At 39.2% G+C, this 17,104-nt stretch overlaps 2 protein-coding genes across 12 annotated transcripts in view; one reads left to right on the top strand and one right to left on the bottom strand.

Annotated features, from left to right (window-relative positions):
* The window catches only part of ITGB1BP1 (integrin subunit beta 1 binding protein 1), a 21,234-nt gene extending 4,130 nt beyond the window's left edge, over positions 1 to 17,104 (top strand). For 2 of the 10 annotated variants that reach the window (XM_074581802.1, XM_074581803.1), the window contains exons 5-7: positions 607 to 723; positions 3,594 to 3,743; positions 4,462 to 4,854. In XM_074581802.1, coding sequence (XP_074437903.1) covers positions 607 to 723; positions 3,594 to 3,743; positions 4,462 to 4,533 — 339 coding nt within the window. In that variant the 3' untranslated portion in view covers positions 4,534 to 4,854. Of the gene's footprint in view, positions 1 to 606; positions 724 to 3,593; positions 3,744 to 4,461; positions 5,347 to 6,045; positions 6,146 to 12,753; positions 12,952 to 15,986; positions 16,047 to 16,847 lie in introns of those variants that run through there. The other 8 variants (XM_074581806.1, XM_074581810.1, XM_074581807.1 and 5 more) reach the window with 6 other exon arrangements.
* The window catches only part of ASAP2 (ArfGAP with SH3 domain, ankyrin repeat and PH domain 2), a 90,830-nt gene continuing 81,302 nt past the window's right edge, over positions 7,577 to 17,104 (bottom strand). For both annotated transcript variants that reach the window (XM_074581796.1, XM_074581797.1), the window contains 5 exons: positions 16,603 to 16,771; positions 14,617 to 14,684; positions 12,834 to 12,943; positions 8,783 to 8,905; positions 7,577 to 7,798 (listed from right to left, as the gene is read on the bottom strand). In XM_074581796.1, the coding sequence (XP_074437897.1) occupies positions 7,724 to 7,798; positions 8,783 to 8,905; positions 12,834 to 12,943; positions 14,617 to 14,684; positions 16,603 to 16,771 (545 nt within the window). In that variant the 3' untranslated portion in view covers positions 7,577 to 7,723. The remainder of the gene's footprint in view (positions 7,799 to 8,782; positions 8,906 to 12,833; positions 12,944 to 14,616; positions 14,685 to 16,602; positions 16,772 to 17,104) is intronic.

Here is a 17,104-nt window from a genome sequence, read left to right as displayed (position 1 = left end):
TCTTACAGCAACTCGACATTTCAAGTATCTGAATGTATGCTAAAACTATTTTTACAGCCAAATAACAAAATTGCTGCCAGTGTGGACCATTGATCATCCAGGGTCAGCGCAGCATGACAGGGCATGCATTGTTTTTCAGCCCATCTGATCTGACCACTCCCCCCTGAGATGATAAATTCCTTTCTGGAATCATGTAGTGAATAGAATAAAAAAGAAATATTTCCGTTGGAAGGGACATACAGCAATCGTCTAGTCCAAATGCCTGACCACTTCAGGGTTGACCAGAAGTTAATGTGTGTTATTAAGGGCATTGTCCAAATGCCTCTCAAAAACTGACAGGCTTGGGGCATCGACCACCTCTCTAGGAAGCCTGTTCCAGTGTTTGACCACCCTCTTGGTAAAGAAATGCTTCCTAATGTCCAGCCTAAACCTCCCCTGAACATATTTCACATCAAGTTAAGGGACTGGATGAGTGCAAGAGCGGCAGGCAGGCTCCACAGATGTGAGCAGGGTTAGTGATATTGCTGATCCAGTGGACTGAAGTACACATTAACACATTTTCTAGTATGTATCTCAGTTGTTCATGTTCTTCTGTCTGCACTAAAGGCTTTTGTTTGTTTCCCTCCAAAGCAAGATGGAAAGTTACCTTTTGTTCCAGGTGAAGAGGAGTTTATTATGGGAGTTTCCAAATACGGCATTAAAGTTTCAACATCTGATCAGTATGTAAGTGATTCACAAGTAACTCTCTTTTTGGTGAGAGTTGAAAAGTGCTTTCATTTGTTTCTCTGATAGATGATCTGTGTCACCAAAATGTCACTTCTGGCTTTAAGCAAAACAAACAAAAAACTAAAAAAAGCTCTCTGGTTGGATTTATGACAAAAATCCATTCCTTTTGAGACAGAGCACCAGACAAAAGGCAAGCAAGCCTTTATGCTCTTTGGGCATATCTTCCTTTCCACATGGCTGTCCTGCCATCCTCTCACGTGGAAAAGTAGCATGACTCTGGTGGTCAAGACCATAGGTTCCTCAGCCTGAGCTAGTAGTGCAATTCCTGTTTATGTTATTGTGGAGAGGAAAAAAAAAAGGATGTGTTTTTCAAGAGTACCCGAGTTGTCTTCCTCTTTGAAGTTCCAGCTTTGCACTCCTAATCTAGGAGTGTGAGTTCACTCCAGCATTAAAGCCTCATGATTTCACTTTATTGATCAAGCCTATTTTTTGTTTGCATCATTTCCTACGTGTAGTTTATTTTCCTTTAGCGCACTTAAAGTAGCTTTTTTGCTAAAAATAAAAATCCGGTCTCTTCCCTAGGGCCCTCCAGTTGCCTTTGTATAGCTTTGTATTGCAGCCATGTGGTTTCCTTCTGGTTGCCCTCAGAGCCCCAGATACCATAAATACTTGGCCTTATGAAGTTGTGACCCGTCAACAACCCCGCAATGCCTGTTCATAAAAGCCTCAAGTATGAGGACGGTGAATAGCGTTGCTCAATAGCTGAATACTCTGAAGAGAGCCAGAAAGTTTCCTTTGGTCCCTTCAGTAAATAAAACACTTGTTTCTAATGCCTGGGAAGAAGTGTAGTAGTTGATACTCAAACTTTGAATTGTTTTGGGTTCTGGTTTTCCTGTCCTCCTAAATTCTTAGTTCTCATTAAGAACATAGGTTATGCTATTATTTAAATTATTTTGTACTTTGATAAAGGTCAAATAGGTAATTTTAAGACTTTTATCCATCATTCTTCTGTCTTCAAGCTGAAAGCAAAAGCACGCACAAGCTGATAAAGCCTTCTGTGATTAAGCTGGCTTGCACTGGCGTTTTATTGCATTGCATTCCGTTTCCCGGATTCTGGCTTTTTGCATCTGTGTCACTGTTGACATGTAATTTGTCCTTTAGTGTGTTAGCCCACCTAACTCTTTCATAGAGTTCCAAAATGGAAAGGTTTTCTCTGCATTCATACAAAGAATTCAGTCTTTTAAGACTTCAGGGGAGAAGTGAGAGTTCTGTGATTTGTAGGTACCTTTGCAGGTAATAGGCAAGTATTTATTTCAGATACCAAAAAAAAAAATTGACTGAAGGTCAAAATAGAAAATTTTTCCTCATGGATTTCAGCCAACATTTGAGAAATTATTTAATTAGTGGCTGAAATATTTGCAGATACGTAATTCACTGACATATTTCCATTGTTTGTGGATGCAACCACTAGAAACTGAAGGTGAAGTATTTATAGAAGTCACACTGAGGCTTTGGCCTTCTTCACGTTCCATTTGAGTCTGTTTGTACATTATATATACCTACATACACGTATGGCACAGTTTGTCCATCTGCCATCTCATTTCTCTCTCAACCGCAGAATCCCCTCGTAGCCAAATACTGGAAGGAGGGGAGGAAATGAATTTACAGGGGGACTGTGAACTTTATTCTGTCCTCCCTCTTTTAGTGATAATCCACATGCACATTAGCGCTGTAGCAAGTTGCAAGCAAGTAAGTCTAAGAAGTTGCAAGTAATTTGGAGGTGAATCTTGGCATCTTTCATACAGAGACTGGAGGGTTGATCCAGTAGGTTCCCTGTTGGCTCCAGCTGTGTTCGGTACGATATGAATAATTGTGATTGCTGAGGCAATGTCAGGGATGGAGACGTTTTTCAGCAAGGTGATTTTAGGAACTTTGCTAGAGGCGCTCTCTCAACGGTTTCATAGCAGGCATCAAGCTCACTGTCCATTTTTACAGCTTCTGTATCGAAGTGGATGTTTCTTTAGACCCTTCAGCTACTGACAGGGACAAGGTGTTTAATGCCATGAACACAGAAGAAGAGCTGTCCTGAAGTCGTAAGACCCTAGAGGTGGTATGACTGGAAAAAAGCAGGTGTATATTGCCAGTTGGGGAGGATCGCTTGAGAAGAAAGGCTCTGTGTAGGGTAGGTCTGCAGATACCTGGTACTGGACAACATCAACCAATCCCTTTTTGAAATGGCTAAGGTCAGAACTGTTGGGTCGATGGTGGAAGCCTGCAACTGTGGTGGAGAGTAGATGTCTCCCAGACTAGATCTCTGCAAGAGTCAGGACCCATGCTGTGGCTCAGGCCACAAGTGGCCTGGCTATATCCACATGGCTACCCTCCACCCTGAAGCAACTAACCTTGCCCATACCCTCTTCTGTGAACAGTTTGTGGTGTTTACCCTTCCCGGAACGGAGGCAGGGCCTTGTCTGGAAAAATACTGGAAAACTAAAAAGTCGTTTTAAGTTACCCCTGTGCCAGAGGGACAGAGTGTATCACCTATCATACTCACAGCAGGCGAGTGAGGATAGGTGGGAAATGAATGTGCGCTTCCATAGGATGGACAGGAATACATATAGTCCACATATGAATGCAATTCTAAAGTAGAAGCAAAAATTAAAGTAAAAATTGTGTTAAACCTCCACTTATTTTTTTTTTAATCTTGACTAAACTCTCAATTAAAAAAATTATAATTTTACCAAGGAATACACTTCTGTAAATAAATCTGAAGTATTCTTTAGTAAAAGAAAGGATCAAAACAGGTGGAAAACTGAAATGGCTGTTACGCTGTTCCAGAGTAACTTTTATTTGCCGCATGGTTTCAGGATGTGTTACATAGGCATGCTCTCTATTTAATTGTACGGATGGTCTGCTATGATGATGGTCTGGGAGCAGGAAGAAGTTTACTGGCTTTGAAGACAACAGATGCAGCCTCTGAAGAATGCAGCCTCTGGGTATATCAGTGCAATAGTTTGGTAAGAGTTTATGTTTACAGTATTTAATTTAGGTATCAGTATTTCAATTGTAAAGGGAGATTCTAAAACCCAAAGCCCTTGTGAAGACTTTTTGGCAGAAGGGAGATTGCTCAATTAAAAGAAGAGTATAAATATGCCCTGGCTGAGGGGGGGAGAAAAGCCCTGCTGACTGCATTTGATCAGCTTTGAGGAGAAATACCTACATTCCCTAAAATTGCCAATGAATGTACACGCCTGAGAAAACTCTGCAATCTGAAGAGTGCTGTCATAGCTGCTAAGGACAATCCTCTGTATTTTCAAAGACAAAAATCTCTTTAAAATCAGACAGAGCAGGGAGGGACTGAGTAACGAGTCTGATAATAGAGCATGCATTCATATTTATAAGCAAGGGAAGTGATCTCCTCTTAAGATACTATGATACGACACACACCCTTAGCAGCGCTGGGGGAACACATGAACTGACTTTCTGAATGCTAGTGTCCTGCTATGATGAAAGCTAACAACTCTGACTTGTTTCAAAAGAGCTTATTTAAAACAGCTTCCCACACGTCATTGCAGACCACAGAAATCAAATTAAATCTCACTTGTGCTACTCCATTTTGCATGTCTCCGCCAAAAGAATGATAAAGGTCACATTTTGCTTTAAGTGAGTTTTGAGACATTTAGGAGTTCTTCAGAAAGTTAATGTGTGTGCTTGGGTTTGTTTTTTTTTTTTTAGGAACAAGCACAAGCTATTTGCAAAGTGTTATCTACAGCCTTTGATTCAGTTTTAATGTCAGAGAAGTCCTGATTTTCCTTCAGCAGCATGTGGTGATGTAGTACAAGCGGCCTTTGTGTATGAGGAGGAAATGGGGCTCCTTTGTGACACCACGGACTGGCTGTGTAGCTACCCACAAACCTAGGAAAGACTGGCTGGACAAAGAGGAGCCACGCGGCCTTGCACATGGTACTTTGTCATTCCCCAAACATGACTTGAAGAAATTATTCCATCTTCAGTTTCCAGGACAATACAGAATTTTATATTTAACATGATTTTTTTTTTCCTAAATCGTGTTTTCTATGTTAATGTCAATATTGTAGAAATGTAAAATAAAACTGACACTTCCTTCTATCTTCGTCTGAAAAACAATTTGTTAATATAGACTTCGGTTCTGCTTAATACAGATATTAGAACAAAACAAGAGCAAAGTGATAATAGGTAGTCATTTGGTGCGTTACACCTCTAATGTAATCTTAGGTGTGCTGTCTACACCGTTTCTACATTCAACTAAAAATCCAAAAGATGTACCTTTTTTTGCTCAAGTGCTACTTGTTTGTATTTCTCATTTAACACACTGAAAAGAAGAATATTGCCTAAGCAATGCAGAGTAACAGAAGAGAAGTAGCCAAAGTGATTTTAAAAGTAGTTTTATTTTTTCCAGACATTTGACTGGTTAACAAGAGTAAAATTTATTAATCATGCTCTAATTATAAATCACTGCATCCAGGACATTGAAAATAAGAGCTGATTTTAGGTTATACAATATATACAGTTGCTCTGCAACTAAACAAAATAAAAACAACTGAATTGAATATTATACATCTCATAGCATTCTAAGCTGCATTTTTAAGTGTCACTTGCTCCTTTTTAAACAGTTAACACAGCAACCTAATAGTCTGTCTATTAACAGGTTCTTTTGAATCATTACTTTAATCAGATTTGAAAAGTTGTATGAAATATGCCAAAATTTTGGACTTAAAATTCTTAATTTTATATTATAAATAGATATCTACAGGCTCTAGAATTTCTTTTTCCTCTAGCAGAGGAGCAAACTTTGAGAAACATGGAAAATCTAGGGATAAATTTTGCTTAGCTGCTCTTCATTGGTCCTCGAGATTGTGTCTGTCTGCACTGTTAGTGCTATTGAGTTGTATTCTACAAGTTTCCTAGTTTTTAAGTAACCAGTGAACGAGGTTGTGACATTTTGAAGCGTATTCCTCTTCTAGCAGAACTCGAGGAAAGTTTGCATCATTGTTTAACTTTACGAGTTGTTACATACACTATAAGATTCTGTGTTAAAAATACTGTACATTAGGAGATCTGTGCAAAATAATATGCCCATTTACTCTCTAGACTCTATCAGGGATAGAAACATACAAAATAGTGTCGCAAACTGAACATATCAGTAAGTGAATAAAACTGTAGTGCTAAACTATTACTCTATTAGCTTTACTGGGAACTTCGAAAATACAGACTAATTTGCTTCAACTTGCAACAAAAATATCTTGAAACATTCCAGTTTGTTCCCCATTTTTACTGCAGCAACAGCATCTAGGAAATGAAAGTTAGGCGTATTCTTGGCTGTACCCACCCATTGGAGAGGCTGTCGACCCACTGTACCATTGAGGAAAGGCGATACAAGGTAAGATCAGTGTTGCTCTTCCAGCACTAATGCAATGTGATTTTTCTCCAAATAAGCGTACATGGTGGTGGCCTATTTTCCATTCCATTCAGTATGAAATGGCCAATTCAAACACCATTTGTCAGAAATTCAAAGTTCTCTTGATAAATCCAGAGATACAATATTCACAAAACGTGATCAAAGCCAATGTGACCTAGACATTGATTTTTCTTATCCTATGCCATCAGTTGTTCTCCTGTAGCATAAGCAAAAACTGGTACAATTTCACAATATACAAACATCGAAACGACGTCAGATGTCATATTGGTGTTTTGTATTCCATCAACCAACTGGGAACCATCCACGGCCTAGCCTTTGTTCACAAATTAGGAAAACAAATTTAACAACAGTGTAGCTACCATATATGTGGGTATATTATATAAATACAGAGTGAGTTAGCAAACTTACCATTGTTTGCAAGGTAGTGGCACACAGATTGTATAAACCAGAACATAACGTAGTGTACTTGTGAGGTGTCAGATACCTTATTGACCAAGGATAATTATCTAAGTGTTCCACCAAATATGTTCTCTCTGTGAACACATTGCTGGATGATTTAAGAAAGTTCAAGAATTTAAAAATAAAGTCTAAACACTATCATGAGACAAGCGTAAGAAATGCTCTGCAATCCATCATCATAGTTAAGTACATTTCAGGAAGTGCAGTTTTCATATCCTTGAGTTAATGTAGTAACTCGTTAATATTGCCATAGTTTCGTTAACCAGCAGTAGTCACATTAAATGACCAAAATGGATGTAACATACATAAAGAACATTCAAAAAACAGGTTCTACACACGTGCAGCATAGAAAAATGAAACAGTCTCAAGCTCACAAAATTAGAACTAGGAAGTTCAACAGCTAACACAGATTTCAGATAACTTTAAGCAAATATCTACATCCATTCTGAAAGAAAGAAGTTTCTTCTGTGGTAAACTGAAATACTTTTTCCACTTTTACCTGGCCAAAGACACCCGATTAAAATTGTTCCTTTTGTAATAGTTGACATCCTGGATGACAGCCAGTATGGCAAGATGCTGAACGAGCCCAGTTTAGAACTACGCAGCAGCTTGCGTGTTTTGGTTCCAACACTTCAAATGGTATCAAGAATTGAATAAATTCACTGCCCTGTCAGATGCACACGATTTCTTTGACTGGGGAAGCAACACTGAACCGTGGTATTGCCACGTTACAAAAGGGAGAATGAAATTACAGTGAATTGATTGAAAAGAACGTTCATAATGTTGTGATGTTCACACACTTATATGGATTTTGATCGTTAAAGCTTTTCAGTTCACCTTGAAAAATACATGAAGAGTTGTGTTTTTTTTAAAAAAGTGTAAACTGCTCATGAGAAGTTTTCACATAGAAAAAAGGTTTTAAAAGTCCCCAAATCAGAACAATGGCAATAAAAAAGTAAGCTACAGTACCTAGGACTCGGGCAGTGCTCTGGCAAGGTGTCTGCAGATGAAATGAAATAAAGCAAAACTGATTTCTGTGACCGCTGGAAATGAGAAATGTCTCCACTTATCAGTAGCAATTTAATCAACAATAAAGTGCACAAATGATACAGGGAAAGCTCCTTTCCGACTGGGATCTCCATCAATATGGCCAATCTGAAAGAGTCCAGATATTTGTCAAGTTAATCTCAAAAGGGCATTTCAGAATCACCAAAATGAACACCAGTGACCTTCCTGCCTGTAGGAGCACAAGCCTCTCCCTACGTCTTTTCTGCAGTGGTGGTCTTTCTCTTTTGCGAACGGGAAACATTATCAGATAATTCAGTCCTACGAGGTATTTTGTTTGTAAGGTTTGTTATTCAGCTACAGACATTTTTGGTCAAATTCTGTTTTATCCAGTTCTTTGAAAGTAACACCTCTTGATGCAGCGCCACTGCTACATCATTTCCGTGCATTCTGCAATGCCTGGCAGCCCATATTCTGCCTCTGTTAAGTTGCTTCTGCTTCCGCCTCTTAACAACCACTGCAAAGTACAAGGATGGATCAAGCTTCAACAGTTCTGGGTTTTACGTGAATCTGTTTGTGTTTATACAGCACCATTGTCAATTTAGATGCAATCTGATGTTCTATTCTTCTCTAGCTAACAGAGTAAGGCAAGTGTTTTAATGCAGAACAATTTCCCAAGACTTTGCTTTGGCTGATGAGGCTCCGGGGTATAAATAGTTGAGATGGTTTCCCAGCTCAAACAGATCATTTCTTAATCTAAGTCAGCTGAAGAATTAGGACAACACAAAGCTGTCTTCTGAAGCCCACCACACAGCATCTTCAAGGAAGATGAAACAGTAGCAGATTCTTAAACTGCTGACATCTCCCAAGAATTTCCTCAATCACACAAACCGTGTCCCCTGTACACTGTGAACCCTACTACTAAGATTTTTTTTTTTTTTTAATGAGAACACACAAAAATTTATCTGAAGTTTGGCTTTTGAACAAAAGAAATTTCTGGAATCAGGTTTCCATGAGATGAAACTTTTCCTGTTATTTGGAAACCCAACAGGGGATCTTCTGAAGTCAGTTGTCAGCCTCTAGATTTCATTTATTTCTTTCAAAGTGTGTTGATGGAAAATGCAAAATACTCACCCACCACTCCTGATCTTCTTCACCATCAACTACAATAATATCTCCCTCTGAAAAAGTTAGCTCATCTGGGTTATCTGCTACACAGTTGTAAATTGCTTTTACTCTCTTGGGTTTAGTTTTTGACTGAAATATAAAAATAAGTGAATGTTAATAATACAGCGTGGAAAAGACAGAATAGACTTGGATTTGATCTAAAGAAAGCTTCAGAACTGCTTCCAACTGTTATTTTTCATAGGTTAGAGTTCAGCTGCATCATTTATGCTGGGTGCTCATGCTTCCAGCTGAATTTACCAGCATCCAAAGCCTTTCACAACCACTGTGCCACCAATGTGGGCCAGGTTTCCCTTAGCAATCTTCCATTTTGGCTCATCCAGACTTGTCTTTGGAGCTCTACAATGTTGCAGCAATTACGATTTTATTCAGAAGATGGGGTGATCGAGATCAAGTGCTACGCAGCAAGTGTAACAGCAGCAGCAGCATTATCGGAAAGAGGCCCAAGCCACCTGCCAAAACACCCCTTCTTAATCTGCTGAACCCATTTCAGCGGTGTACAAACGCTCTGAAACCTCCTCTGCCTCTCCGTAGTGCTTTGAGGACTGCAAGCCACAGAAGTAGCATATCAACTCCTACAATAGGAAAGTTTAGCAAGGAGTTGCAATATTCCGATGTTGCAGTGGGACTCCAATCCTACTTGAGTTCTATTTGAAGTGATGCCAGAATTGTTTTGCTCTGGTATCGCAGTATTCACCATTCTAATCTCACACCTCTCCCAGTGCAACCCCACCTGCTGCTGTATTTATTTTCAGCTTCCTCACTCTCTGTTGCAGACCATCAATAATGCTACCTACATAGTGTTTCCACGCAAGGAGTGGAGAGGCACAGGACCTGGAGGCAGAGCATAAGCTTTCTACCTTGAGTTCACGCTTCTCCCCAGTTTGCCCAGCCATAGCCAGCAAAAATCTCTCCTTTCTACTCTAAGATGCCAGAGCAGAGCTGTAAGTGCCACTTAGATCAAGAGATGTCTGTTAATGCAGTGGGTGTTTGGGACAGAGGCTCCAGATTGGATGAGGAAAAGAAGGTCTCATCATCATTCTGGAGTCCCCCAGGGACTGATCCCACTCTCTAGTTAGGTCAGCTGTGGAAGAGGAAGCTTGTAAGGAGAGAAGAGACTCCATTCACAAGTCTACTTCTCTCCACCAGCAAAACGCTCTTCTCTGCTGCCCAAAAGCCTCTTCGTGTGCCATTTTGTTAGGGCTGAGCACCATGCAGAAAAAGGGGGATGTGGGTGGGGAAGGAGGGAGACAGCACGATCACGATCGTTATGCTCCTCTGTAAGCATCCATTTGCATTTTAGTACAAAACCCCGACCTGCCCAGAGCAGGCATACCCTTAGGCTCTGTCTGCGGGGCACACCCCTGTGAGCGGGCAGCCTTGCACCGCTTCACACCAATTTTGCCAGATGCTCAGTCAAGTTACAGTTAGAACCACAACTACCTTTAAGGTCAAGAGGGAAAAGCTTCACAATTACTAACTTCAAAATGCAGTAATTACAGGTGTTTCTCGTTCTTTAGAAGGCAAAGAAATTAAAAGAGGTCCCATTCCCAGAAGACTAAAATCTTCCAGGAAAGTTTCCCACGTATCTACAATATGGTTTCAAAAATCTAAAATATACATTGGGGGGGAAAGGAAAAAAAAAAAAAAGGCATCAGGAATTTTCATCTGAAAAATAGGCTATTGGGCAAATGCAATGTATAGGAGACAAGTCACTGGCTATGTGTGCATGTACAACTAGACCGCTTTTTTGCTTTTTTTTTTTTTTCTTTCCCTTTACTCAAGGAGCACTTCTGCAATCATTTCCTAAATCTGTGCTGGCCTCTGGATTCTCTAGCAGGGTAAAGACTTAGCAAAAAAAGGCTGGAGTATAAATGCAGCGATTTAGTCAAAGTTCTTTAGCTAGATTGATCTAGCTAAAGCTCTTTAACTGAGGGGCCCTTGACTAAATCTCAGCTAAGATGCTTTAGCTAGATTGATTTAGCTAAAGCACCTTAACTAGCACACACTCCCTGAGCCAGGTTTCCCTTACTTCTCTGTCCTATGACAGAAGAAAATCATCCAGCTGATTTTCTCAGTCTCACGAAATTCATCCTACTGAAGCCCTGGAGACATCTGGAGAGTCAGATTTGTTCTTCATAAGATGTGCAATTAATATTAAACAGTGGAGACACTGACTGATCCTAGAAACTAGCCAGGACATCCCACTCACTCATGACTAAAGCAATTTGTCCCATAAAACAAAAAAGAACAAGATAGAGAACTACTATGACTTTAATTTATCCAGAAAGCTTGGTAAGGAGCTGTTTCCGAGCCAACGGATGTGTTAAAAGGATGCAGCCAGCGTTCACACCTGAATCCCAGAACACACTGCAGAAATTGTGGTCAGGGTCCAACAGCTTCACAAAGTAAATATGGCAAGTCCCTTGGTGCACATAAGCAAAAGGGATAGATATTACATTTTACATTAATCAGACCATTTAATTTTATTGTGGCTTAAAACATGAATGTTATTTTGATGTAAGACAGACAGTAAATTGGTTGAACAAGAGTGGGGGAGGCAAGAAAACAGATTTTATACTCCCAACTAACGCAGATGAACTCCAGATGTCTCTGTGGCTTTTCAGCATTATCAGATGAGAAACAGCTAATAGGAACTCTAACAGCTCAAGACAAATGTGCAAGGCTACACACACAAACACGCGGCCGTCTGTCCTGGAGACTTACTATTTCAGCAGACAAGGGTAAGGAAAAACGGATGAAGGGAGAGAGACAGAGGGATGAAGAAGGCAGGCCTTTTCGCTACAGCCCATCAATAAGACAATTGCAGAGCCAGGAACAGCACAACTCCTGCCTCTCAGTTTATTATTTACCTACTGAACCATGCTCATACACAGAACGTATGTGACTAGCCCAGTCACATACAGCATCTTGGAAAGTATAGACTCTCTATATTGTGATTTGCTTACTGCAGAGAAATACCGTCATGCTCACACATATGGATGTTTATGTCTATCGCACAAGAGAGCAACATGAAATTGGAGCAAGGACCAAAGACCTAGCTGAACTACACATAATGTAACAGCTCAACTGACACCTGGAAATACATCCCTTTACCTCCACCAGTATAAGAATACAGGCATTGACACTGTGTGTTACCATTCACTGTTCCTAGATTATAAATAAGTAGGAGTATTAAATGGCCACACAATCAGGTCAAGAGTCCATCTTGAGTCTAAAGTCCATCTAAATCCAGCATCTGTAAGGCTGGGGGAGGGTGGAGAAGAAGAATATACAATACTTCCAGCCTTCCCTTTCACCCACCTTCTGGCTGGGGATGTCTCAAGTCAGATGTTTTCTGTGTATTTACCAAGAGATTCCTCTCCTGTCAACCAGTGAAAGCATGACAAAGAGATGCAAAGAGAACCAGCTGCACAAAGAACCAATTTCTTTTGTTTTGAGCTTGACTCCTACTAGTCTTGTCTGAAGCCATTTGATCTACCTATGTGAACAAGTATGAATATATCTACTTCCATTATAAAAGAAAGCCCAAAAGCTCCCTTATTGTGTACTTCATTGAAGTTTAAGAATGAAGTTACATATGATCTACAAGTGACTCACTCACCAAGCTCACCTACAAGTGACTCACTTATGAAGCTTACCTACCTTCAATAAGTCAAACCACACATCCTACATCAGTCACATTTGGACACAAGCAAAGAATTCATGCTGCTTTTCTTTGGTTTCTCTTTGGTTTTTCTTGTTTGGTTGTTTTTTTTTTAATTTAAAATCACATACTATCATATAGGAAATGCAAGAAAAGCAAAGTTTTCATAAATAATTAGTACAAGTCATACACGTATTTAACACAGGATACAAGCTTTGTATTTTTCAAAATTCTCACACTTTCTCTGTAACAGGATACACTATTCATGTCAACAAGTGTGTTTGATAGAAAACGGAAGATTTAATAAAATCAAAACCCAGATTGTCTACTTACTATTTGTGATTTCCTTGGCATTGGTGCTGGTGGCTGGATCTGTGCCAAAGTATTTGCTGTAGAACCAGTTTGTGTTACTGGAATTTCACATACAGAAGACGACTCTCCTGCTGTTAAGGTAAGTAAAACAAGTAAATTTTAGGCATGCTTTAAAAAAAAAAACTAAGAGTGATGATACAAATTGAAACCAAATTAATTATTCTTTAAAGGATACAGATAATTTTATATCCCAGGAGTATTTCATTTTTAATGGTTCTTTCTAAATAACTGAACAGAATTTTTTCTATCTTTTTCCTTACAAAAAAAAAAAAAAAAAAAAGGCCTCTTTTCCCAAACCTAAGACCTTTAATATGCTAAAAGAGAAAAAAGCCTATAAAATAGATGAGAGCAGAACCAAATATCCCATTTCCCCATTTGTTCACTACAGACTGTATGCTTTCAGAACCCTTTTTTCCTAGTAAAGACCATCATTATCAAGATGCTGTATCCTTCACAGGAGACTCCTGACACAGATGGCAGATAGTCATTAGCAAATTCCCCTTGGGTATGCCAAGGAGAAATAAAAAAGAATCACAGTAAGAACCAATGAATATAATATACATAGTGGAAGGGGAAACTGGGTAGGAGAAATTGCACTACAACCAACACAGAATCCACACAAACTTTACTTTGGACATTTTATTGAGACAACATTATTGTTATGTCCCAAAGTAGTAGTTACTTTGAACAATTAAAAGAGCAGAATCAATAATGAACTCTGAATAATGAACTCTGTTCATTAGCATGAAAAGAGCAATATCAATTTGAAATTTAATTAAAAGTGACACAATATATGTTTTAGATTTTCAAACTAGAAACACATTTTTCTACTCTAAAATGTGTAATGTGTTACGTTGTTTATGACACATGCAAACAAGAGAGAAAACTAACTAAAGTTTTCATAATGCATCCTTTGAGTGGGGTTTAGGTGAGGTCAGGAAAGCTAAAGCTCAACTGGAATGGAATCTGGCAAGGGATGCCAAAGACAATAAGAAGAGCTTGTGTAAATACAGAGGTAACAAAAAGAAAATTAGGGAAAACATGGGCCCATTGCTCAATGAGATGGGGGATCTGGTTACGCAGGGCATGGAAAAGGCTAAGGTACCGAATGCCTTCTTTGCGTCAGCCTTTGCTAGAAGACCCATCTTCAGGAATCCCAGGTCCCAGAGACCAGGGGAAAATCTGGAGCAAGGAAGTGCAAAGTCCTGCACCCGGACACAAACAAGCCCATGCACCAACATATGCCGGTGGCCACCCATCTGGAAAGCAGAACCAGAGGCAGCGGGCACAAACTGAAACACAAGAGGTGCCACATGAACATCAGGAAACACTTTGTTACTGTGTGGGTGGACCAGGCACTGGCACAGGTTGCCCAGGGAGGCTGTGGAGTCTCCATCCTTGGAGATACTCAAAAGCCATCTGGAAACCATCCTGGGCAGTTGGCCCTGTTTAGCAGAGAGGTTGGGCCAGATGACCTGTGGAGGTCCCCCTCAACCTCAACCATTCTGTGACTCTATTTCTTATTACATGGTCCTGTTATTTACATTAATTGGCCCATAACTCTGTTCATGCTGAAAAGCTTGAGGCATCAAGGCCTACACAACCAAGGAGAGAAACAAGAAGAATGCTGGTAATGACTGTATTTAAATGTGCAAGGTAAATAAATAAAAGAACCCAACACTTTCCGTAGGCTGTTATAATGATAGCTTAATTACAATAAATTAAATCTCTAAAGCACAATTACCAGTTTGCTGTAGAGACCCAAGTCCTCTGGACTGCCCTTTGTTAGTTAAGCCAGATGACTTCTCAGTCCTGTGCAGAAAGTTAGAAATTCATCCATTTAAGAAACAAACAAGAACTTGAATCTTAACAACACAGAGTATTTTCCAAACTATAAAATTCTTTTCATGTCTTCCATATATTCCAGTGACACCTATTTTGCTTTTAAAATACTACTTTGCTTCTGTATTTTTGATTACACCAATCATAAGTTGCACTTAATTTAAAAATATTAGGCAGAATAATAATAATATAGGATCAATTACTGCAATTTAGACCAGTGTAGAGCAGATTTTCTTTTCCTAAGTTCTGAAGTTCCTTTCACTGATATTTTAAAATTCTTCATTAAAATTATGTATCCATATTAGCCTGTACATTATAGCAAGCTTCAGCAATTGTTTCCCCCTTTTATTTTGTAGGGTACATTCAATCAGGGGACTAGAAAAGGAGCTCAAAGATCAAAGGTTGTTTACCTCTTCCATTCACAAAAGATCAGCCATGTATATTACTTATTTCACACACACACATACATGTCCCTGTATCTTGTAACTACCTAAGTTTGCACAGGCTGTACTCTGCCAAATTTTCAGCGTCAGAGAATCCAAAAACTTCCCAGACAAGTTACTACGGTGTATCCCTATGCTTACTTTTGCGAGGCTTTCCCTAGTGTCTAATTAAATTATTCTTGCAACAACTTAAACAAAAGTCTTCTTTTTTAGAGCCATCATGAGATGTATAAAGGAATGGCATAATCCAACACTGTACAGATTTGCAGACGTGTACTCATACTACAATTTCTTTTTTAAAAAAAATATAAGAGAATCTTATTTCTTCCAAACTTTTCTCATATTTTCTACACTTCTCATTACCTTATTGATCTCCCCGAGTTTCTGCCTCACTATTTTCTATCTTTATTTTACTGCAGTACCCAAAACTGAACACAGTAGTCCAGAGCTGAGGCATTACTGATGTTGAGTCAATTGGAAAGATTAATTCATATAATTTGCAGGCTATAATCAAACAATACTATTTCTCTTTGACTTTTCCACAACAACATGAGTCGTCTGACTTACTTTCATGTATGATTCACTATGTCCTTGCAGAATCTTCTCTGAAGGACTTTTGTTTAACCATACTCTGCTGTTCTCCATGATTCATTTTTGTAGTTAGTTGTCCTTAAGTACTACGTGTTGCTTACTGAAAGACACCCCTCTTCTCCCTTGACTACCACTCCAGTTTCTTAAGGCTGCTTTGGATATAATCCTGTTTTCCAGTACACTTGTACACTCCTAACTTTGTTTCCTGCAAATTTAAAGATTATACTTTCTGTTCCAGGTCTCTCTAACTCCTGCCAGGAATGAAAATACTGAATGGAACTGAACCTACGCAAAGCATGTGAGCAAAAAATGGCACAATCACACATAAGATCCCATTATCTCTTTTTTGTTATTATATGAGAATTAGAAGTGGATTATCCCACTTGGGTGGTGAGACACTGGAACAGGTTGCCCAGAGAGGTGGTGGAGGCCCCATACCTGGAGACATTCAAGGCCAGGCTGGATGAGGCTCTGAGCAATCTCATCTAGTTAAAGAAGTCCCTGCTTACTGCAGGGGGGTTGGACTAGATGACCTTTAAAGGTCCCTTCCAACCCAACACATTCTATGATTTTATGATTCTTTGTGTCTTCTTTTTTCCATCACCATTAAGCATTCTGTAAATATTCTGCAAGTCAAGTCATACAATCTTAAATCACTAAGTTATCTTGTTTTTACTGTGGGAAACGTTGTAATCTGCTCTTTAGTGTCTGTCTTCTGTTCATTCACATACTCTAGAATACATCATTGGCAAAAGTATGCATGCTTTATAGATGACTTGCATGTTATATACCATAAAATCAAAAAGTTACTAATAATTATGAAGTATATTAAATACCAAAATTACGTTAGTTACCCAGGGATAGGTTTTCTTTGAGAGATTCTACTAGGAGGTTGTGGGGGCAGTGGTGGTGGGGTTGGCTTAGTTTGTGGAGGAGCTGGTTGCTGTTTAGATTGCTGGTTCAAAGCTTCTATAATGCTGGCCGTCTTTGCCACTGGAGGCGGTGGTGCTGGAGAAAGCACATCTATAGAAGAAAGTTAAACAGTGAAGTGGAATTAAATTTCTATGTACCATTTTGATTCTTGCGTTCTCATCCACAGGTTTTCCTGTTACAGGATTTACCCCCATGCAAGAAAAATGTAATCAACAATTTAAACAGAAAGCAATCCTTCCATTGGACAGAGGACTTCTTTGGAAAGAGGTTTACCTTTTGTTTCACCTAGTCCAGGTCAGAGACCTCTCAATTCATTCAAGCATTAAAGTACAAGCGAAGAAAATTCTTACCAAAGTCAGTCATATTCTTGAAAATAGTAGATCATACTATATTTAATAAAGTGTTTGCTCAACCGAGGCCTTC

The sequence above is a fragment of the Larus michahellis genome, chromosome 3 (genome assembly GCF_964199755.1).
Source record: "Larus michahellis chromosome 3, bLarMic1.1, whole genome shotgun sequence".
Classification (NCBI taxonomy): Eukaryota; Metazoa; Chordata; class Aves; order Charadriiformes; family Laridae; genus Larus; species Larus michahellis.
Note: the sequence above shows the minus strand (reverse complement) of the source record. Positions and strands in the feature narration are given on the sequence as shown.